This window comes from Pseudopodoces humilis, chromosome 19 (genome assembly GCF_049639895.1).
Source record: "Pseudopodoces humilis isolate 2021_Gansu_Grassland_sample_001 chromosome 19, ASM4963989v1, whole genome shotgun sequence".
In the NCBI taxonomy this organism is placed as follows: domain Eukaryota; kingdom Metazoa; phylum Chordata; class Aves; order Passeriformes; family Paridae; genus Pseudopodoces; species Pseudopodoces humilis.
In genome coordinates, this window is record NC_142218.1 from 1,787,369 (window position 1) to 1,810,051 (window position 22,683).

At 42.6% G+C, this 22,683-nt stretch overlaps 1 protein-coding gene across 1 annotated transcript in view; it reads left to right on the forward strand.

The window, feature by feature from the left end:
• Positions 1–549: 549 nt before the first annotated feature.
• Positions 550–22,683, forward strand: part of UQCC1 (ubiquinol-cytochrome c reductase complex assembly factor 1) — a 46,778-nt gene continuing 24,644 nt past the window's right edge. The window contains exons 1-6 of the mRNA XM_005533285.3: positions 550–623; positions 4,722–4,826; positions 6,138–6,242; positions 11,173–11,280; positions 13,450–13,522; positions 19,172–19,229. Coding sequence (XP_005533342.1) covers positions 600–623; positions 4,722–4,826; positions 6,138–6,242; positions 11,173–11,280; positions 13,450–13,522; positions 19,172–19,229 — 473 coding nt within the window. The 5' untranslated portion in view covers positions 550–599. The remainder of the gene's footprint in view (positions 624–4,721; positions 4,827–6,137; positions 6,243–11,172; positions 11,281–13,449; positions 13,523–19,171; positions 19,230–22,683) is intronic.

Here is a 22,683-nt window from a genome sequence, read left to right on the forward strand (position 1 = left end):
CAGGAGCCAGGAATGTGGATAGACACAGAGAGGAGGACAGGAGCCAAAGATTCATGCAGAAGAGCTGAGACTTTGCCATGCTCGGACTGTGAAGGTGTAACAGCCCAGGGGTTCAAGGTCCCTCCCTGAGGACATCGAACTGTTTCTGGGTTCCTGCGCTGTGAATAAATTGTTTTGTAGAATGAGACATGTGAGACTACTGTGGGAAGCCTGATCTGACTGTGTGAGAGTGGGGAATGCAGGGACACCCTTCAGCTCACTTGAGCACCACACTGTGATGGGTCTTCAGTTCCAGCAGTGAAAGCCTTTGACCTTTGGCGGTGTGTGAAACGGAATGGAAAACTTCCTTAACATTTACCTCCCATGGGCAGCCTATAACCTGCGATTTAAACACTGGGGAAAGGTGCTCTCCTTCCTATGAAGGCACAGTTACAAAATTACTCCCTCGAGCGTGCCATTACCGGCCTGTTGCACGCCGCTGAAGGCTCCAGATGCCGTGGGACAGCACCACGCTGCCTGCCCGCCTCACGCCGCCATCCCGCCCGGCGCTTCCCGCGGAAGGGGCAGGGCCGCGCCGGCGGAAGCGGTGCCGGGCACTGATGGCGGCGCTGGCGCGGGCCCTGGTGAGTAAAGGGAGGAGGGAGGGAAAGAAGGAGGGGAGAGAACGCTGGTGCTGAAGGGGCGAGTGGCGTGTGGAGCCGGGGCTGTCCCCGTGCCGCCCCTGTGGAGGCCTCCCCCCGCAGCCCGAGGGGTGTCAGCGGGGTTGCTCCCGCTTCCCGCCTTGTGGCCTCGCACCCGATGTCTGGCGAAGCAGCGGGGCGAGCTTTTCCCGCGGAGTTTGTGTTTGCAGAAGGGTTAGTGAGGGGTAGGAGTGTATTTAGGGATGGGAACGGAGGTGGGGAAGGGGCTAGGGTATCAAGAGCGGCTGAGGGAGCTGGGGGGGCTCAGCCTGGAGAAAAGGAGGCTATGGGGTATCTTCTGGTTCTGCACAACTCCCTGGCAGGAGGCTGCAGACAGGTGGGGTTCGGACTCTGCTCCCAGGGAATAAGGGACAGGATGAGAGGAAACAGCTTCAAACTGTGCCAGAGGAGGTTCAGCTTGAACATCGGGAGGAATTTCTTCACTGGTGGTCAGTCATTGGAAGGGGCTGCCCAGGCAGGTGGTGGAGGTGTTTAAGGGATTCAGTGCCATGGTCTAGTTGACATGGTGGTGTTGAGGTCATAGGTTGAATTCGATGATCTCAGAGGTCTTTTCCAACGGAATTGATTCTGTGATTCTGTTGTGTACGGGTTTGGGCTCCTGGTGGGGACTGGAGACAGTGTCTGCCAGTGGAACTCCTCTGCTGGGCTCAGTGTGTGCCCTGGGGGGTGGGCATTGCCCTTATGGGACATCCTCCTCTCACTCTGGAGCTGTTTGGTAGCCAGGATAGTGTAAAGATTCCAATTCTTGTGTTACTGGTCAGGCACTGGCACCGCCACAGGGCAGTGCTGGAGTTACCATCCCTGGAAGGGTTCAAACACCGTGTGGATGTGACACTTGCTGAGATGGTTTAGTAATGAACCCAGCAGTGCTGGGTTAATGGGTGGACTTGATCATCTTAGAGGGCTTTTCCAGCCCTAGTGGTTCTGTGATTCAGATTGGAAGGGTTTGGGTTCCTGTGAAAGTGTGGGTTTCCGATGACTCCAATCCTTTCTTCTTTCCCATTCATTTGTGTGCATTTTTTCTTTCTATTAGACTTTGAAGCATCTGCAGCAGAGTTACTCTTTTTTAGCGTATTGTCTAGAAAATACAATTTTGTACCTGGATATGATCTAACATCACCACACAGGGTGGCCAGCACTACTTAGTAGGGACAGATTTCCCAGGAACAGGAAAGGCCTTTGGTATGGGGGCAATATCCACTTCTGAAATTAGTCCCCCCAGGTACTCCTAGCGATGGCTCAGGGTGTGGTTTCCCCAAGCAAGGCGAGCCCTGCCCTTTCCAATCTCAGGCTGAAAGCTGCCAAGCACAAACCTGCCCTAGAGCAGCTGAAATGCAGCGACCTTGAGTTCCTGCTTTATCCTTCCACCCCCGCCCTTTCTCTGTGCTTTGTCCTTGCTCTGTTGCCTGCCTTTTTCTTGGTCCCTGTGATCCAAGTGCTGGAGCAGCAGAACAGTGACAACAGGTTCTACAGTTTGAAAGCATTAAAGAGGCAATGGTCAGCAGACAGGGAGGGGGGAGCCAGGCAGGAAGGGAGCAGGGAGAGCAGTAGGGAAGCAGTGAGGCACCAGAAGGGCTCAGCTGTCTGTGGAGCTTCATCCCTAGGGCAGGGTTTGCAATCAAAACTGCTTCTGAGGGGGAATGATTTGCCTCCTGGGCTTACCTGTCCCTGGGCAGCTCTTCAGCCAGCTGCTGCTGGCATTCATGTGGCAAAGTAAGCTGATTTGATTTTTCAGCCTGACCAGAAAGGTTTCTACTTAGAGAGGAGATGATATAGTTATCTGCCATTTTTGTGATCTGAAGTATGCTCGACTTCAGCTCAGGAATTGCTCCTCCCTGGCATTTCACAGTGCCTGTTTCTGCATTAGAATTTAGTGGTTGCCTAATGGTATGAAAACGAGTCTTAAAACTTTCTGTATTTCTTCTACTGGAAATAAGGAAAATTTGATTTTTGTCTGACTTTGAGCTCCTGGTATATGACACAGTCATGACATTTTAGCTCTGCTCCTTAATACTGGCATTATTATAAATCTGGCTTTTGTCCAAGATACCTTGATAAATAGCTTGTCTGCTACCTAAGACTTTCCTTAAGGTTGCCAAGAGGATTTAGAAGACTAGTGATATTCTTTCATCTCTGTCTTGACAAGGCAGCTGTCTGCAGACTATTCCTGAGTAATCCTGTTCAGTCTAGGCTTGGTGCATTTTCTTTCAGCCAAGGGGAGAAGCAAAAGTAGCACTTGTAATATGAAAGGAAGGCTGTGTTCTGCAGAGTGATTCTGGCTTACAGAAAATTCCTTAGCTCCTCATATTCCCTGCTATCTTCTGGTGTCTGTTTTCTTCATTACTGGATTGTTTATCACATCTCAGCTTTTAAGTGTGCTTATGCTTATTTTTTTTTCATATGTTTCTGTCCAGTTTGGTTGCATTTGTGCTTTTCAACCTCAGTATGTTCAAGCTCTAAGCCATATCCCAACCTGGGCATGTTAATCAGAAAAAAGTTCTGTCAGATCCTTGGAATCTTGTAGCAATTGCTCACAATAAAAGGTTACTTCTTTCTCACTGCAGTGTTTGTTAAACTGTTTGTGTCAGAACTCTAGATTATCTCAAAAAGTACTTTGTAGGACTCAGCTGAATTTTTTTTTAATAGAAACATATAATTTTCATAATACCATTTGCTGATGGTGATGTTATATCCAAAGATCAAAAGCCTGAGTAGTCTTGCTACAGTAGAAGCAGGAGGGTGTAGTAGCAGTGAACACAAACCACATTTGTCATGGGACAGATGTCTCCCTTTGCAGTTTTTAAAACCTTAAATCAGTTCCTTAATAGCTTCAAAGTGCAGCTCTAGGAGGAGTTGAGGGACAGCCTGCAAGGCCCATGGCCACACCTGAGGGACAGCTGGTGACTGTGCAGTTCACAGGAGGGGAACAGGAACTCAGGTTGGTTTGTGTTGGTTCCTCTGGATAGATGTGCTGCTCTTGTGGTTGTCCTTTCACTGGGCACCACCAGGGAGAGTCTGACTGCCCACCCCACCAGATATGAATACAAATTGATAAGATTTCCCTGAAGTCTTCTTTTCTGGAAACTAATCCTCTCCTCCTATGTTGGATGCTTCAGTCTCTTAATCATCTTTGTGGCCAACCAAAAATGAAGCAATTTTTATTAGAAAATGGCATCTCCATCCTAATAAGATACACATTATTTCCAGTATTAATGTAGTGCGTGTATGAAGGAGGCAAATATTGTATTAACTTGAATATTGTAGAAAGTGAAAGGTGCAAAGAAAGTGCAGGCAAAAAAGGCCCCACTTCTTCTTTGTACTGCTGACACTTTCATGACAAAAAGTAATTATCTTCACTGAAGTTTATTGGGATATAATGTGCTTTTGGAATACGAAAATTCTTAGCTGTACCTGAGTAAAGTAAGGGAATGACACATAAAAGCTGAGTTGGATGAGGGCTTTTTATAGCTTACTCAGTCAATTGAAGAATGCTTCTTAAGCATTTGAATTTATTGTATAGACAGAGAAGTTGTGGTGTGGTTTTATGATGTAGACAGCCCACCATTTCATTCCATTCGTCTGTTTCTGCCATCAGACTTGGATTGGATACTTGTACTGGGAGGCAAAATATTTTTATAATCAAAATTTATACTCCTGTCAAGTACAGGTTGGGAGTTGAATCTGAGGATTGGTAGAATCATGGAATATCCTGAGCTGGAAGGGACCCACAAGGATCATTGGGTCCAATGCCCAGTCCTGCACAGACACCCCAACAGTCCCAGTCTGTGCCTGGGAGTGTTCAAACGCTCCTGGAGCTCTGGCAGCCTCGGGGCCGTGCCCAGCACACTCTGGGAAAGAACCTTTCCCTGATCTCCAGCCTGACCCTTCTCCCCGCCCCCCTGACACAGCTCCATCTTGTTCTTGTCGTATGAATGAATAAAACCTGTGGAAACAGTGAGAAAGTTGAACTATTTCTGCGTATTAGTGTCCTTTTCTTCATTGCTCATCTCCTCATTGCAGAGCTGCCAGACTGGAGTAACCCAATGGACGGCAGGATGCAGTGGATTGCTACAGACTGCCGCAGGCCCGGGCCGGTGTAGGCGGATGTTCTGCAGTATTTTCCAGGTATGACATCAGAGCATGTTCAAGTGTGTGAAAAATGGCATGATCTTAAATTACCAAGAAAAAGTAATGCTTTTTCAATAAAGAGGCTTCCAGAAGTGATGTCTTTACTGTGTATTGTCAAAATACCAAGGCAAGTCAAGAGCTCCCTGCTGCTGCAAGAGTGAGCTCCCACTCTTGTTACATGTCCAGGTGTGTCTTTTAATAGACTCTAATGATCTGTCATGAGAAAATTAAATGCAGAAGTCCAAATGGAGGTGTTACTTTTCCAAATGAGCTATTACAAGCCAGTCACGTTTGCATGCTGTTTCCAGCATTTTATTTTAGAGAACATTTTATAGAACATCTCCACTGTACAGTGGCTTTGGACTTCCTACAACTGATGGATATTTACCTTGCACAGCACATTTAGTGTTCCAGTGTTTGGCTCACAGTTTTGGGACAGCCAGCATAGTGCCAGAGTGTGTCTGTGCAGAGTAAATCAACTAGAGCATCATGTAATAGCAGTTAATGATAAAGGGGTGAAAAATATGTAGGAAATGGGAATAGATGCCTACTATTAAAGCAAGAGTTCACACCAGTAGCACATGATGTTGGGACTAGAGGTGGAAATGAGCAGTTGTGAAGTTATTAATGAAATTTGGCTTACTCTACATTCAGTATACATCTGGGGATGACTGCTCTGAACAGCATATTTACTTTGTCTGAATTAATTGATAAAGTACTGCTAAGTTGGGTGTGCTGGGAGGCTGTGAGAGTGCTCTGTTCAGTCTGCAGCTTCTTTCCCAGGGATCCCACTTGCTCCTACTTGAGAGTTTTCTTTGTTGTGCACTACCTCTGTGATTGAAGTTATGTGCTCTGAAGTCATAGGATCTGTAGTGGTAGCTTTTACGCTGCAATTTGTGTTTTCTCAAGTCCTGGACACAAAGACAGTTGAATGGGCTATAAAGTTGTAGATAAAAATAGCTGTTTGTCTGCTAAGTCAGAAAAAACAATTATTCTTTATTAAGACACAAACCCCATAATTAGAAGTAGTGTGAGAGTCAAAGCAGAGAGCCTGTGGCTTTTGAGTACAGTGTTCTGCCAGTCCATTCCATCAGTACATTTATGGAACACTGGAAAATGTGGTGTGGAGCATTAAGCATAGACAGCCATTTTTTCATAACAGTTATAATAAGTTTGTGCTTTTTGTGATACAGAGTTTTTCAGGATTAGCCAGAATTAATTGACTTGGAAGCAAACTACTGGTGGCTGATGTAAAGTTAAGTCAGTGGTCTCTTAATTTTTCTTCTTTTCTTTTATCATTTCTACTAGAGACACAAGGCTGGTCCCTTCCAAATCTCTAAATTCTGTGGTGGATTGATTCAAGCCAATGGAGCCATCATAAAGCAAAACAGATCCTTTAACAATATAAATAAGGTGAGAAGAGTTGGGTAGTTTTATTGTTGGAGGGTGCATGTGCTAGGGATTCTGCAGAAACAGGTGGCAAAACACTTCTCAGAACACAGAGGTTCAACCTTTCTCTAAGATGTTTTAGTGTAATGTGAACAATGGAACTGGTAATTTGAGAAGGAATTCTGTTCCTTTTCAGAAAATGAAGGGCTGGCATAGGAAGATGCAGTTATAGTTGGGTTATCAGGGTGACAGTTGGCATTGACAAGGCTGAGGTCTTCCTTCCAGTGAGGAAAGAAGTTAAATCAGGGTGTTGGGGGCAGATGTTCCTTCCACATATATTAGAAGTGACAAGATGTTTCCTGATTCTTTAGTTTGGAAATAAAGTGTGGTGACAGTTTTGCTATCTTCTAAACACTGAAAATTGTCATGCAGTCTCATAACAGCTAATTATTGTGTAATAATTCACTGTTCATCTGTACTATTTTGTTAATCTGTGGTCTGTGTGTCTTGTACATGCATTGTCTTTTGTTTTAGAGTGGAAGTTTTCTGAGGCATGAATCAACTCCATAAGATCAATTTACCACTTAAACTAAGGATGTTAGCATCTCTCAACTAATAAATATTCTGATGTTGCTCTTGATAATCCAGTGTGAAGAAAATGGCAAAATGGAATGCATGGATGAGAAATGAGAGGACAGAAGGAAAAAGAGTTAGGGACTGATGAATAAAACTTACATGAAAATAATAATCACAATTTGCTATCTAGATAATAGTGCCTTTTGCTGGTATGGAGTTAGAGGTACATACTAAGAAGGAATTTAAATTGGTTACTTTGACATGGACAGTAAAAATGACGTAAAAGCAGAAGTCTGCAAGGGAGGAACCCCTGCCTGCTCATTGCATTTAATTCTTAACTAGGGGTTTTCCTTCTTATAGTAAATTTTTCAGTGTTTTTCAGCTGTTAAGATAAAGCAAACATTTTGCATGCAGAGATTGAAGCATTTACAAAGGGGTTGCACAATTTATCACAGCTAGAGTTGTAAAGTTGTAATCCAGACTCCCAAACATGGTTCATGCCCCTAGTCCCCATTCCTGCCTGCACTGCTCTGAGACAGCACTTGCAGAGCAGATCTGGGAGAGCAGTGGGTGATAAGACAGTAGATCAAACAAACCACAGGAGTGCCATGAAGATCTTCAAGGCAGGACTCAAGATTTGCTTTTTGTGCTTTGGAAAGGGCAAGGGGAGGGGTACAAGGGTTGAAAGATGGATGGGGAAACTTCCCAGTTAAAATAGCCATGGTATAAGAAGTCAGGCAGGATTTATGACCAGAGAGGAAGCAGTTTACAGCACTGTAGGTTTGAGGTGGGTTTTTGGACTGCAACTTCATTATTTTGAATAGAGAAGTACTTACTCGTCTTTGAAATGTGAACTTGACTATGCAATCCTGGTGGGAAAGTGATTTGGAATTAATGGTGAGCTCCAGATGTTTCAGTTTATGTTTGGTGTCAAAATTAAAATGATTCTTTGCTTTAAGCACTGCATTTCAGGTATTGAGCAGGAAAGGCAGCCTGAGGTAGGCTTATGTCCCTTGCACAGTGTCTTGATGAGCTTGTTTTGAGTGAGTTATAAAATACATTTTTTAAGTTCTCTCTCTCTCTCTCTCTCTGAGTTGTGGTTTCAGCCCAGCTGGCAACTAAGCACTGCACAGCTTCCCACCTCCTCACCCCAGTATTTCCTAGATCTGATTTTACAGACAGTTATAGGATTGTTTAATTGCATTTGGCTGCAGTCCTGGCATTGGCAGGATGAGCTTCAGGCCTCTATCCATAGGTTGAACCAAGCACTCTCTGCTTAAATCCTTCACCATCTCCTGAGTTAGTCCAGGCTGCCTTGCAGAAGAATGAAGCAAGAAACACGGCATCTCGTAGAAAAACCTGCTTGTTGGTTAGCCATTGTTTCAGTGATGAGATAATAACAGATGAATTGAGATAATTTTGGTTTTTAACTTTCTCTTCATTGTGAAAAACCTGTACAGAGTGATATTTCATGTGCATTTGTAGATAAGACGCATGTGGTGAGGTTCTGCCTGGGTTCACTAGAGGTTCCATGTGATTTGAATTCCTGTGGAGGAGATGAATGTCGACTTAGTGAGCGTGGCAGTGGTTATTGGATACAAGTTCTGCCTTGAGTAGTTCCTGTTATTGCCTGTCTGGAGGGGGATTATGGAGTTCTGATAGAAGGTTAGGAACCATTTGTAGTGTAGCAGGGAGTATTGCATCACATAATCCTGAAGAGAAGATACTAAAAATTGGTTTAAATACCCACGTACGTGTCAATGGCATCACTGGATCCATCACGTGCGGCAGAGGGTGGGATGTGCCTCTGCACACATTGGTAAGAGGGGATGTGGTAAACATGGTTAATGACCAACATTCAGGGGTGGAAATGAGTATCACAGGAAGTCCTGGGCAGTGTTACACTGTCTGGGTGGTTGACAGATACTAAAATGGTGCTGAGTGTGTTTCTCCCCATTTACCTGAATGCTAGGCATGGCAGGATTCAAGCCATTGGCAGCAATCCATGGACAGTGCACAAGTGCAGAGTGTTTTATCTCAAGTGCTCAGGCCTCGGTGTGGATATACACAGAATCACTCACAGAATCACTAGGTTGGAAGAGACCTTCAAGATCAAGTCCAGCCCAGCCCTAACACCTCAACTAGACAATCCATCACAGGGCTGGATTCTGTCTCAGAGCTATAATTTTTGTCACCTTTACTGTTAGTTTTTAATTAAGTACAGCAACTTCTGTAGAGTACTGATCTGTATTTTAGTCTGTATCTTAATATGTATTTACTTGCCATTCATGCCATTTCAAAAATTACTATAATAGTGCTAGGAAGTCTATAGAGAATGATCAGAAAGGGGAAAAGCTTTCAATATGAGAATAGTCTATTTTAGGACCCTTCTAAACTAGGGAGTGTATGTATTATACTGGCCTATAAAAGTAATAAAAGTTACTGGGAAGTGGGATAGGAAATGGTTGTTTGCAGTTTCTTATGGGAAAATTGGGAGCATCCAAGTATCATGGAATAGTTTGGGTTGGAAGGGACTTTTAAAGTCCCATGTAGTCCAAATTACAAGGTTGTATTTAGAAAAGCCACAAGGAATTGCTTTTTGTACACAATTAAACTGTGAAACCAAACACACCACAACTTTGTATTACTGAGGTTAAATAGTTTCAAAGGCCAGGATGCTGAAGGTGTATCCAGTTGGACCTGACAAAAAAAAAATAAAATTAATAGCTCCGTTTTCTTATGCAGGAATGTCTGTCAAAAGCTGGACAGGTACATCCCAGAAGGCTGGGGCCATGTGTGCTGTATTTCTCTGCTTTTGTGTCTTCCCCAAGGATCTGCTCCTGATCTTTGCTGGAGTTGGCATCCTTGTCTCATTACTTTCACAGATTATAATGGCTCTCAGCTGTATTTCCTCAAGTGTATGTAGGAGATTAATGTGCAATGGATAGGTTTGAAGTAATTTCTTGTTAGCAAAAAGTCTATACTACATACTTATAATATATATAATGAAATTATATAATAATTATACTACATACTTATAATCTATATATATAATATAATATATAATACATATAATAACTTATATAATAACTTCATGGAAATTATTTGCTGGAGTACCTGTGGTGATCACAGCTGGCTGATGGCTGCTGCTGCAGTGCTTAGAGGCAGAATGCCATAAAGTTTTCTTACCAGTTGTGCTGCTTTGGGTTAGGGAAGAGTAAATTTTCTTCTCAGTAGCTGGTATGGGCTGTGGTTTGGATTTGTGCTGGACACAGCCCTGATAGTCCAGGCATGTTTTAGTTACTGAGCAGGGCTGACACAAGATTGAGGCCTTTCCTGCTCCTTACCCCACCAGTGGAGTAGCTGGGGGTGCTCAAGGAGTTGTGGGGACACAGCAGGGACACAATAGGGTCAGCAGCTGATCCCAGGGGCAGTCCAGACCATCCAGCATCATTCTCACACATAAAGTTTGGGAAGAAGGGGGGAGTGGGGAGCTTTGGTGTCATGTTACTCTGATAGAGCCCAGCTGTCCTGGAGGTGGCTTAGCACCTGCATGCCCTGGGGAAGTGGGGAATGAATTCCCCCTTTGGCTTTGCTTGTGTCTATGGCTTTTGTTTTACTGATTAAACTGCCCTTATCTCAAGCCCAGAATTTTCCCACTTTTACCCTTCCAAATCTCTCCCCTATCCCCACCACAGCATCAGCTCAAGGGTGTTTAAGGTGTGTAGTGAGTCTAGAAGAGAACATTTATCTTCATGTTTACAGACACTGCAAATCATTCCTGACTAAGTACTTCGCTGATCTGAATTTTCTGCAAGTATGTAGATTAACTGTAAGGGGAATTACAGATTAACAGTCTGGGGGAGCTCTTGGGTAAGAATGGTGGGTTCATGTTATCTTCATTAGTTTTAAAACAGAGCTGATTGGTTTGTATAATGTATAATTACTGTAGAATGCCTGTGAGAAGAAGGGGTGGAATGTGAAAGGTTAGCTTTATTTTCTCTGTTTCTGTGATTTCTTTGCTCATTTTATCTGCCAAAGATTGAAGCCCAAGTAAGGACACGTAGAATTAATACAGGGGTCTAGGATAGGAGCCATATTCTGGAAAGCAGGTTTCTGTAACTATTTGAATATGAGCTACCAACGGGATGTGGTTATCACAATGGTTATGCAATGTTTGTATTCATAAACAGAGGAATGGCACATATGAAAACCAGTGGAATATTTTCAGGAGATACCTAAACAGTGCTTAGTTTTGTTGAACAAAGAAAGCAAGCAAAAAATCCCTAAAATCCTCTGTTACATTTGTAACTTTGCTAAGTAAAATATGTCAGATTTAAGTGCTGAGACTGAAATATGTGCTATTTCAATTTTACAGCATCTTTCTGCAAAGGATTCCTTGCAGCCATCTGAAGAAAAAGTGGGTGCTTTTACAAGGATAATAGAAGCAATGGGGTTCACAGGACCACTCAAGTACAGCAGATGGGTAAAGTAGTATTTTAATAATTCTTCTGGTTGTTTGATAGTTCTAACAAGCAGACCAAAAATACTCCACATTTTTTTCTTATGATAGGAACAGTACTTAATGGAAAGGGTTTAATGTAAATTCCTGTTTTCTGATGTGAGGAATTAATAATCCAGATCTTGAACCTCCATTATGTATTGCCATCATTGACATATGCAACAATACTGTATTTGGTTTGTAGAGTCTAAATCCTTCTTGAATTTCTTCAGATATCTGATTTTCACTTCATTTGTGCACCAAAGAACAGAGTAAGAGCCTTACCAGGAGGGTCTGCTGAGCAGTCAGTGGTGAGATGTGGTTGCTGCTCAAATCACTGCTCAAATTCAGTGGTAGCTGACTAGGCCAGAGTCACAAATAGGTCCTTCTCTTTCTCTTTTTCATTTTTAATAGCCCTTTCATAAAATGGTTGTTAACATCAACTAAGTGAGAGCAGCTCTGTGAGAGATGCTCTTGGTTCCTTATGTGGAAGAAAAAAGATGAAACTCATAATTTCTGTTCTCTGAACTAAGGAAGAGTACAAAAGAATGAGACGAAAAGGCAGCTTGAAGGAAGGACTGAGCCAAATTGTGTTGAAATTAAAACAAGTTACTTGAATAAAAAGATTAGAAATAATAGAAGTTTTAAGGGGCTTTGAATATCTGCAAGGCAGAGTGCACCTCTTCAGAGACTGATTGAAACTGTTGCTGATTGCAGGCTGCTCCTCAGAAAGTGTAAAGCAAAGATAAATGCAGGCTTAGTTATTTTGGTTAAAATCAGTTGCTTTAATCAGGTGATGCTAAACCTCTTGAGAGTGTAGTTTCTCTCCCATGTGCTTGTGTACATATTGTTGTAATAAAGATTCTTGTTAGCTCTAAGTGTTGATTTCAGAGTTCTCCTTAATTGCTGCTCTTTACTGCCTGCTTTTGGCTGGGGAACCTGGGTTGGGAGAGAGTTATTTTGTGGTTAGGGCCCAGGAGACCTGAGTTCATTTTTGGCTTTGCCCGTGCTCTCTAGGAGATCTTTGAGAAGTTTCTTAATATTTCTCTTGCTTTTTTCTGTTTTATTCTCCCTTCCCCCACATTTCTTCTATACCCTAAAACTTCCATGATTAAATTTCATCAGTTTCTCCTTTGTTACCTGCATTATTTAAGGGCTGGATTGTGGGGACTGTTTTTTACAATATGTTTTTAATGTCTAGTAATGCCTGCTCTGGGGCAGTGACACTCACCAGGGAGATCTCTGCTCACAGGCCAGGCAGTGTTTCCTTTAAAAGGGAAACCTTCAGAACTCCTGTAAGCAATGTAAATCATTTTACTTCAAGAACTTTAGATGTATGTTTGATTTTTGACAGAAGCCTGAGATTACTGAATAAGAAAATTAATGGGCTCCTGTGGTTCCTCAGCAATCAGTTGCAACTTCTTTATTTTCCTTTTGGTTGGAGGAGACACAAATAACTACTTTGGTGATTTGAACTGCCATTTAGCAGGCAGGGTGCTCATCCCTGCAGTATGGTGATCACTGGCATATGTCACTAGAAAAAACAAAAAACCAAACCAGAGCAATCCAAACCCAGTGCCATTTCTCTTTAAGATTTTTGCTATTAGTTATTGTGTTCTTTGAAGCTTCAGCACACGTGTCTGTGTTGTAGATGATGGACTGGAGGTGTTTTGGGTGCAGTGGCAGACCAGGAACAAAATGAGAAGTGCCAAGGCACCTAGGAATACCTTGTGTTGTTCATCATTTAAGATTCCTTTCTCACTTTTATAGTCAGTCAAGTGTCACTTTTCTAGGAAAAAAAAAAGCTATTTTTAGGACATGTCTGGTATGTGACTTCTTTAATATTTAAATCTTAAATTACACAAAACAATCTTAGTGGTATACATCACTCTTTCTGTAGTTATATCAAGTATTTTAACACACTAGATTTAGAAGGATATTCAGGGAGACAATTTTTTTTCCTTCAAGGCAAAATTAATTATACTCATGCCATTACTGGCAGATCTAATAGTTTAACGTGCTTCCGAAAATCTCAAGTGATGGTGATTCTCAAAAGAAGTGTTTTCAGAAAATGGCAGTGTGTGGAACAAAGCCAGTAGTGTTCACCAGCTCTGGTGATGAATGCTTCAAGTGTTGTCTTTTCTTTTTGTTTAGAAGATCAAGGTGGCAGCGCTGCGCATGTACACGTGCTGTGTGGAGAAAACTGACTATGAGGAGTTCTTTAACAGTAAGTGGTGGACTGATGGTATTTGAACTGCTTCCCTGGTAAGAGAACTTACAGTGGAATTAGGCCACTGGATATATTTATGCCAATTAATGCAACAACAAAAAGACTAGTCAGACCCTACCAGGGCATAGTCAGCTGGAAGGAGACTGTTCTGCAGCATTCCCTTAAGCTCTGGAGTGACAGGGGTGCAAGGGCAGGCTCTGGAGTCTGGCATTGTTACATTTTGCCTGCTGCAGTGGGGAACGGGAACAGGGGTGGAATGGGTAAAACTCAGAATGTCCTGGACATTCAAAGGATATTGCCATTTTTTATTACAAGGGGTGAGCTAAACTAAGAATCCAAATACCTCTTCCCTTTTTATGGTGGTCAGATGGTCTCTGTGTCCTACCCTGTGCCATCCCCAGTATAACTGTGGTGCAGGTAAAGGAGTCACTCCCATCCACTACTGCACAACTTTTTTATGATACAAGGTCAGTTAGATCACAGGGATCACCTGTCTCTATCACCTTACAACTTAAGAGACTTTCTACATTTTTTTGCTACCCCCAACAGCATTAAATCAGGACACATCTCTTGACTGGGTAGAGTATGACTAAAACAGAGATACAAGTCTCTCCTATAAGTATGTAGGTATATTAGTGGCTTGGATGGGGATGTTTTTATTGATGTTGTACACAGTGCTTTTTTGCTATTAGCTAAAAAATCTGTTAAACTTTGAATAGTTTCAAATCTGGCTGTGAAGGGAGAAGATGTACTTTTGAGACTTATGTAGCTTTTTTCAGATTTTTTTCCTACTTGAATTATTTCCCATGTCAGTGTGATTTAGCTGGTAGTAAACCCATTAGCTGGATCTGGCCTGTAACCTGGATTCCTGAGCTACCAGATGCTTTCTTAGAGCACAGGTTGGGGCTGCTGCCTCAGATCAGCTGAAGGGACACCTTCATTCAGTGCAGAGCTTATTGAGCGTGGTTTGTTACATGGTGTTGCTACTGCAAAATTTTCAAGTGTTTTTCAAAAGATTTTCCAAACCTGTGATGTGGCTTTGGCGGTTTCAGGAGTGAGAGAACTCTGTTAGCAGTAGCATTCATCACTAGTGATCAAAACTTGAGAACCTCGTTTTCCCTGTGCACACCCTCTCCCAGCTGTGTGCCCTCCCAGGCTTGCTCAGATAGGGTCTCCTCTGTTTGTGGTATTTACCTCTAAGACAAGGGCTTTGCTGTCTTTAACTGGTGTTTCACTATCCCTGTTTAATTGTACAAAGACCTATAAATGTTGCCCTAGCTTAAAATTTAAAGGAATTTCTAAACATATCTGTGGAAAAAATACTGGCATATATTTTCAGGTTCAATACAGAGTAAAATAGCTTCAGTTGTGTTTTTGATGTTGGCTTACTGTCTTGAAAAGAAAACATGTATTTTAAAGAGTAGGACATGTTTGCATGGACTTGAGAAAGTTGTTGCCTAAGGAACAAGACAGAGATTGATGGAGTGCATGATGCACCCGCTAGTGGTGTAAGAACACCTGTGGTGTGGGGATCAGTGCTTCTGGTTCCAAATAAATCATTGTTTTCATATCAAAACAGGTAAAAAAAGTTTCTTTTACTTCTGTCTACATAGAAATGCAGCTGTTTTGGGGGATTAGCTCAAAAATTTAACAGGCTTGTGATCCATGTTAAAAAGTAGTTCCCCTAAAATGCAGGCATTGTGAGATGGGCAGGAAGCTTTTAACATGATTTTGCCATGGAGAAGCTTTAGGCTGTGGTTCCATGGCAACTGAGTTGAAGTAGCAGCCAAAGAGGAAAGTCTCAAAGTCTCATGTCTTCATCTTCCTGTGCCCCTGTTCTGGGCTGCAGAGTTATATCCTTGGTGAACATTCAGGTCACTGAAAGAGAACAGCCCAGTTTACTGACATTCTGGTTTGCTGTATTGGTGAGCTAAAGTGGCACATGGAAGGATCTGGTGGAGAGCAGCCGTGGCACAAAGCAGCTGCTAGGGAGTGAATAACTGAGAGGGGAACATGGCATGGAGCAAGATACCAAACTTTCACTTGAGTTTACCATGTCTTCATCAAACTGTGTCAGGTGTGAGCTGTTTTCTTCCTTTTGCAGCTAAAGATGGACATTACTTAAGCCCATTGCTCACTACTGAAGGAGCAGCCTGAGGGACTGGTAGGAAGAAAAGCTGTGAACTGTGCCATGGTGCTGCAGCAGCAGAGCAGTGCCCAAGCCTGTGCCCTGTGGGTGCTGTGGCCCTCCTGATGCCCACAGGGAGCTCCAGGGCAGGACGGTGCTGTCTGAGCCACAGCCGTGTCCTGACCTGAGCAATGTTTGTGCTCCGCCCCCCACACTTCTGGCTCTAGCTGGAAGGTGTTGATACCCAGGTGAACTGCTCAGAGTCAGCTTTGCTCTCTGGAGAGCTTATTAGCTCCTTCCCGGCCGTGTGTGAGCCCTGTTAACCTGCTGAGCTGCCTTGGGAAACCTGCAGCCATTCAAGTGTGAAACCACTTGTGGGCTTGTTAACCTGAGTGAGCAGAACCTGCTCTTCACAGAGCCCTCCTCAGTGTTTTCTGGATGTGCTTTTGTGGTGTGGCTGTGTTGTGGCATAAGGAACAACTGCACTGTGATTGGTGTGTGGAGTTTGAAGGGTAGGTCTCTTACAGAGTTGACAGTGTAAAGAGTGGATAGTGTGGTGGTGAGGACTAGGACAGTGATAGCATTTCATGTCTTATGGGACTTTTTGTGGCACAGTATGAGAGCCCTGTGAACTGCCTGTCTCTGCATATGCCTTGGAACAGCAGTTCCCAAAATACAAACTGTGGGTATGCAAGTCATGAGGCCACTGTAGGATATAAATAAGGTGTTTTAATTCAGACTCTTGAGTATGAAACTGCAGTCAGTTTTATTATGCTTGCCATCCCTTTGTCTCTTCATACATGATCACTCATGGACAAAACTTTGGGAACTCTGCTTTAGAGCCCATATCCCAAATATCTGCACTGTGCTGCTTATGTGGAAAGTGGAGCTATTTTAGGATGTCAGCTGTTACTTGTTTAAAGGAGAAGAGAGAAGCAGCAGAGGGAATAGCAAAGTTGCTGGTGCCAGGTTTGGCACAGAGCTTGGGTAGTTCCGATACAACAGAGGAGGCAGCCTGTGAGGAAGAGTTTCATGCCTGACCTCAGACTTGAAAGGTCAAAAGAACTTTTAGGATCAGGCACGTAATTCTCAGGGCTGAACTGGAGTTTGGCTGATGAATATTGACTGTTGGGTTACCTTGAATTCAGCTTGAACTATTAATTCTCTAGAATGAGGCAGCTGCAGCAGTAGAAAGCTTGTCCTACCAAATCAGCCTTTTGGATGTTTCCTCGGGGGGCTCAGCACAGCTCAAAAAGGCTGGAAGTTACAGGAGTCTTGATTGTTGTGTCTCCCATACCCCACCCAGTGCCTTCCAGGCTCCTGCTGTTGCCTGCCACACTCAGGGAGCCCTGAGACAGCACACCTGTTCTTTTGCAGGACGTTTGGATATTATCACATTGTGTCCTTCCTAAAGTTCTGGTAGTGGCAAAGATGATCCTTCATGAAAATGTCCACAGTCAAGTTTTGCCTCTCTTACTTGATGAGTTTAAAGTGCAGAGTATGACTGCAGGAAAACACATGTCCACATAATTCTGAGCAGTTTTGTCTCTTATGGCTTCAGACTTGTGGCCAGGATGGGTTCTGTGCCTAGAACAGGTTTATTCCCCAACTGATAATATCACAGTAATTTCATAGGTAGGTTTATTATCAGGCATTTTTTTCTTTATCTAGTTTTATTCTGAGGAGAATGGTCCATCCTATAATAAAACAGAAAATTATTCTCCCCACATAGTTTACCAGAATAAGGTGTTCCAACCCCAAAAATTTTAGAATTCCATTCTTTTTACAAAGCTGATAGGTGAGGGCAAGCTTCTTGCTTTAAAGGAACCACTCTTCCTTTAAATCTACCATGCAGACAGTCCAAATATAGAAGTTAAAAATGATTTATAAAAATAGAATTGCAACTCTTGGAAAGTTAGAGAAAAAATTCTTGCCTCTTGGGTACTGAATAGGTCTTTAAAAACTTTCCATATTTCCAGGAGTGGAAGTGTGAGCTTTGCTTTCCACTGCAGAGTGATTTCTGTGGTGGGGACTGATCCATGGGAGCTCCTACTGGAGAAACCTCGGTCTGAACTGTTTGACTCCTGCTTGTGGAACCATCATTCACTGAGATGGTTTGGTTAATGCAGGCATTGTGTGCTCCTGCCCTAGTTAGAGATGCCTTGGCGTGGCTTTAGGTCAAAGTAGTCATTTCTAGGCACAGGAATTATTTCTAATAGGAATGAGAGAGCCAAAAGGGTAGAAGGGTGAGGGAGACTTGTATTTAATCTCCAAACATGGACTGTTAGTGTCTTTGTACTGTTTTAGAGGTTATGTATGAGCAGTTGTGCTGAAGCTTGGCACCTCCTAGGGCTGATGGAGTCATCTCTCTGGGGAGGGAGGAATAGTGGTGATCTGTTTGGTTCTTCTGACCAGAGCTGGCATATAAAAAGAAAGGCTGTGAAAGTATTACTTCATGATCTGGGTGAATCTCCTTTGTAATATTTGACAGCCAAGAGGCATAGGAGCAAGGAAGGAATCTAATCAGCACAGAGAAGATGATGTTGACTTCCCTAGGGCACGTCTGACTGTAGAGTCACTTTCTGAAGGCTCTTTGGCCTTCTTCCAGCTGGGTTTGAACAGCTCAGAGGAGAACACCAAGTGCTGGGTAGGCCAAGGTGATTGTCTCAGATCTTTCTCATTAGAGATTTGCCTTAAAAACTTCTTCAGGAAACAGATGCAGAGGTGTGCCTGGGAGGAAGGTTTGAGATTGACAGGAACTGAAGGACTTGGCATGCACAGAGCCCACAGATTCATTTTTTTCAAGCACGAGGAAGAGGAATATGTTTTTTGTGCCACGTGGCCTAAACCTCTGGCCTCACATTGTAACAGCACATGGGAATCCATCATGTGAACACACATATGGACAAGCCATCTCTGGGAAAACAGTGGCTGTGGGAGTAGAGCTGAATCCGGAAACAGGTTGTTTCTGTGGTTGGTTGATGGGTTTAATCCTAATGTAGCCTGGCTGGAACACTCAGAGTGCTGTGGGCTGTGCAGCCATGGAGTGAATCCAAACAGTGGAGTGGGAGCAGAGATCCAGGTAACAGAGTTCTGTCCCTGGCAGAAGACAGCAGCACATAGGAAGGAAGAGTAAAAATGGAGAAAAGCATCCATTGATTCCTCTGTGTTACTCACTGATGCTTTGGGACTCTCCAAGCTAGAAGCCACATGTTTGTCTCATTCTCCATTGTGGAATTTTTCTCCCCTGTATAAGTTATCCAAGTGAGCTATAAACAGCTGAAATCTTTCAGAATCCACAGTATCCTGTGGCTGCATGTTCTAGAGTTTAAGCACAAACGTGACAGTAAATGATGTTTGCTTCCAGTATGTATGTACTGTTATTGCTGAAAATAAATTATTAAAATGCTTTTAGATTTTGGTGCAGCGAATTTTTGTTATGCACAAAATATGATTAAGTTCATTTTAATGTTTTGTTTTGGTTTTGTGTTGTTTTGTTTTTTTTCCCTTCCATCAAGGGTGCCAAATGCCTGATACTTTGAATTCATGGTTTCTGGTAGCCCAGCTTCATGTCTGGTAAGTGAAAAACAAAATAGTAATACAATTATTTTCAAGAAATGGAGTTGTATACAACTTAATGTGTGAAAAAGTAGAGCCTTCTATCCATGGTTGATAATGGAGGTTGTATTCATTTTACTGGTGACTGAATTTCAGCAGTTTTCTCCTGAAGAACAAAACGTCCCATAGAGAAGCTGACATCTCTTACATCTCAAAATTCCTTACTAGTGGAATGATCTTTGCCATGAGTTTTTCTAAAAGCTTTACTCAGGCTATGTGGAAAAATCCTACTTGGGTGTTTTGGGAAATTTATGTAAAAGTCATTTAAATTGGGAGAATTGTGGTGATGAGAAGCATTTAACACATTATAGCACTGGCATTTATTCTTTCATTTCTGAAAGGTACGTGCAGGGTGGTGAATGCCAGCTTGGCTGGATGTAAAAATATTTAGCACCTTAAATGTGAAGTTTTTCCCTTTTTCGTTTGTGAAAATAGTAGCCAAAAAAATCAGGTTTTCATCTAGCATTACATACTTATAAAGGTCAGAGGATGCACAGGGGAGTACAGTAATATTTTAAATGCCAGATCTTTCAGGGAAATGAAGTCCATAGATTTGGGTTCAGCTGTCCAAAGGCTGAAAGGAAGTTTGTACTGAAATAGCTGCACTTAAGGTCCCTTGTTTCCTTGCCTCCTCCTTTTTCCCTTCCCTCCTTTTAATTTCCTGACTCCTCAATATAGTGAAAGATGGGGCATCTCATTACACTAAAGAGTGAATAAATGAGCAGAATCATTGAAATTATAATCAGTTAATGAAATCAGTGGCACCAAGTAAGGAAGACACTTGAAATCTGCAGTTTATTTATTTCCTACTGTTCCCTGTGGGAAAAAGGCTTTAAAAATTAATTGATCAGCTGATAATTCATATAGGTATTTTGAAAACTAGTGCAATAAATGTTAAAAACCAGACTGTTTGTAAGTATCTGGGAAAACCAAAGAGAGTTAAGATGAATCTGCAGGGAACACACTTTTTGTCTTGATTTCTCATTGACAGGACAATATATCCTGTGATTAATACATAGCATCAAATTGAAGATTAATTATAAAAATAAGCAAGAGAACTTTGACAGAGATTAAACTGGTATAGGATAGGCACACTATCCTATACCAACAAATCTACACTGGCTTCTTTTGGAGGTGGCCAAGAGCTGGTGGTGTTATGGAGAGATTTGCTGAGGAGAATTGAAATACTCTTACATGTGAGATATGGTGGACAGCTTGACAGCAATATCCTGCACAAGCAGGAAAATCCCTCTGCTTTGTTGTGACAGCAGTGAAAATTCAAGTGTGGAGGTTAGCACAAGAGGTTAATTTTTCTATGAGCCTGGTTTCTCTGTGTTCCTGGCAGCTTCACCATCATTCTGTACCACAAATGGGAGATCTGGTTTGATATTCCAGGACACAGAGAAGCCTGTGACAGGCCTGCTCACCACCTGGGTCGTTTGGAAATGCTGTAGGCTTTGCTTGTGATGAGATCAGTGACCAGCATCCTGCCATGACATGCTTTCCTTACCCAGGCAGGTTTGTTGCTGTGTTCTCTGGGTTTCTCTTCCTTTAGGCAGTTTGACCTCAGAAAAGTGGGAGCAGGAGCTTCTGCTGGCTTTGACAAGGTCAAGGACATCTGACCCCTGTCTGAAGGCTCTAGTTCTCTGTCTTTCCTGCTGGACCATTTGCCTCAGGGGCTAGAAATCTTCCTGATCTAGTGGCCAACAACCTGCCAGGAGATTCTGATCACCATCTGCTCCTGTTCCCCCTAGCAGAGCAGTCTGCATGACTTTCTTATGTGCTTACTTCTTACTGTCTTCCTTCTTCAGCTGCTTAGTTTCAACTGATTTAGAGTGTCTTCTGGGGCCAGAGAAGATGAGAATTTTCCCTTCTTTAGTAAACTTTGTCTCCTTTTCTTACTGTTGCCATTGCCCAGCATATTTTAGTCAATTTCCCCGTGTTTTTTCATCCCAGCTTTTACAGACTTAAGGTGCTTGTCAGGGCACATTGTTGTGTTATACATTCTGGTGGGTTCTCTTTGAATCTTTGGCCCTTACTTCTTCTTGTCTGTGAATAGAATGTTCCTACTGACCCCACTCAAAAATAGAGGAATTCAGGCTCCCATGTTTAGCCTCTGCTTCTGCAAACTTCTTTCAAGATAATGTTCCTTTAGAAACACTCCAGTGCCTTCCAATGCAGTGCTAAAATCATGCTTTAAAAAGTCAACCCATCAATATTACTTAGAAAACCAACCCATGATTATTCTTTGCTGAGTGTCATGTTTTTGTAGGCTGATTCTGTTACTTCACACCTCTGATGTCAGGAGGACTCTTGATTTATATTTAGAAATCCAGACCTTTAGAAAAGCTCTTTCTTTCTTCTTCTGGGTTTGTATTTTTGCATACATCTAAATGGAGTATTGACTGAATCCAGTGAATGAGTCCATGAATTGAGCTACTACCAAACCACCAAAGAAATTACTTGGGTGACTGCTGAGGAATGTCTTGGTTCAGTATTTGTCATGTAGATACCTAGAGCTCCCTTCATATTTTTGCCAGACCAAGCATGGTGACATCTCTGAAGTATTTAGGATCAAATAGAGTGATGCTACAATTCCTGTTCTGAAATACTCTGAGACTGTTGCAAAAGTTCATCTAAGCATTGTTTTTCTGAAGGAAAACTGCACTTAGGAAGGTTTTGATCAGCCTGAGAAGGTCCAGAGGAGAATAAGAGCCACCAAGTGTATGTAGAAAACAGTTCCTGGGAAAGATTTGTCTGATTTGCACAGAGAATCCTCAGGATACAGTACCATTTTGAAATGTGGTGCTTCAGAAGAAAGGGAATAAATTCTGGTTTATGACTTAATTGCATCAGAATACTTTTGCTTGAGAGAGATTTTAAGAATAAGTTTATTTGAAATGTCTCCAGCATTTAGCTGATCCTGCCTTAACATGAGGGAATGGGCTACAACAGCCTAAACAAAGGCCTGAGGGGAGAGGAGGCTGCACAGCCAGGCTGGGTTTTGTCTGCTGGACAGAGCAGTGGTGGGGAGCTGGCCAGGCTGGAGCACAGGAGAACATGCAAACCTAATTAGGATCTGTTCAGAATTCTGCTGGTAATCATCATTCACTGAAGTGTAATGAAACAACAGAACTGATGTGAAAAGTCAGTTCAGGTGTCTACTGCCATCTCCCAACCTGGTAGCTGTTCATGAGTGGGTTAAACAGAATAAAAAGCCTTCCAAAAAGGCTGTTGATACTTGTGTTGTTAAGCTAGAGTAGTTTCTTTGAACAGCTATAGCAAAGCTGCAGAAATAGCTGCTCTGGAGCAACTCAGGAAGCAGGAATGAGAGGCCAGGTACAAGAAGGTCTTAGTAGGCTTTACCTTAGTGGGCTCATCACACCTTGATGCCTGGCACAGGACACCTCAC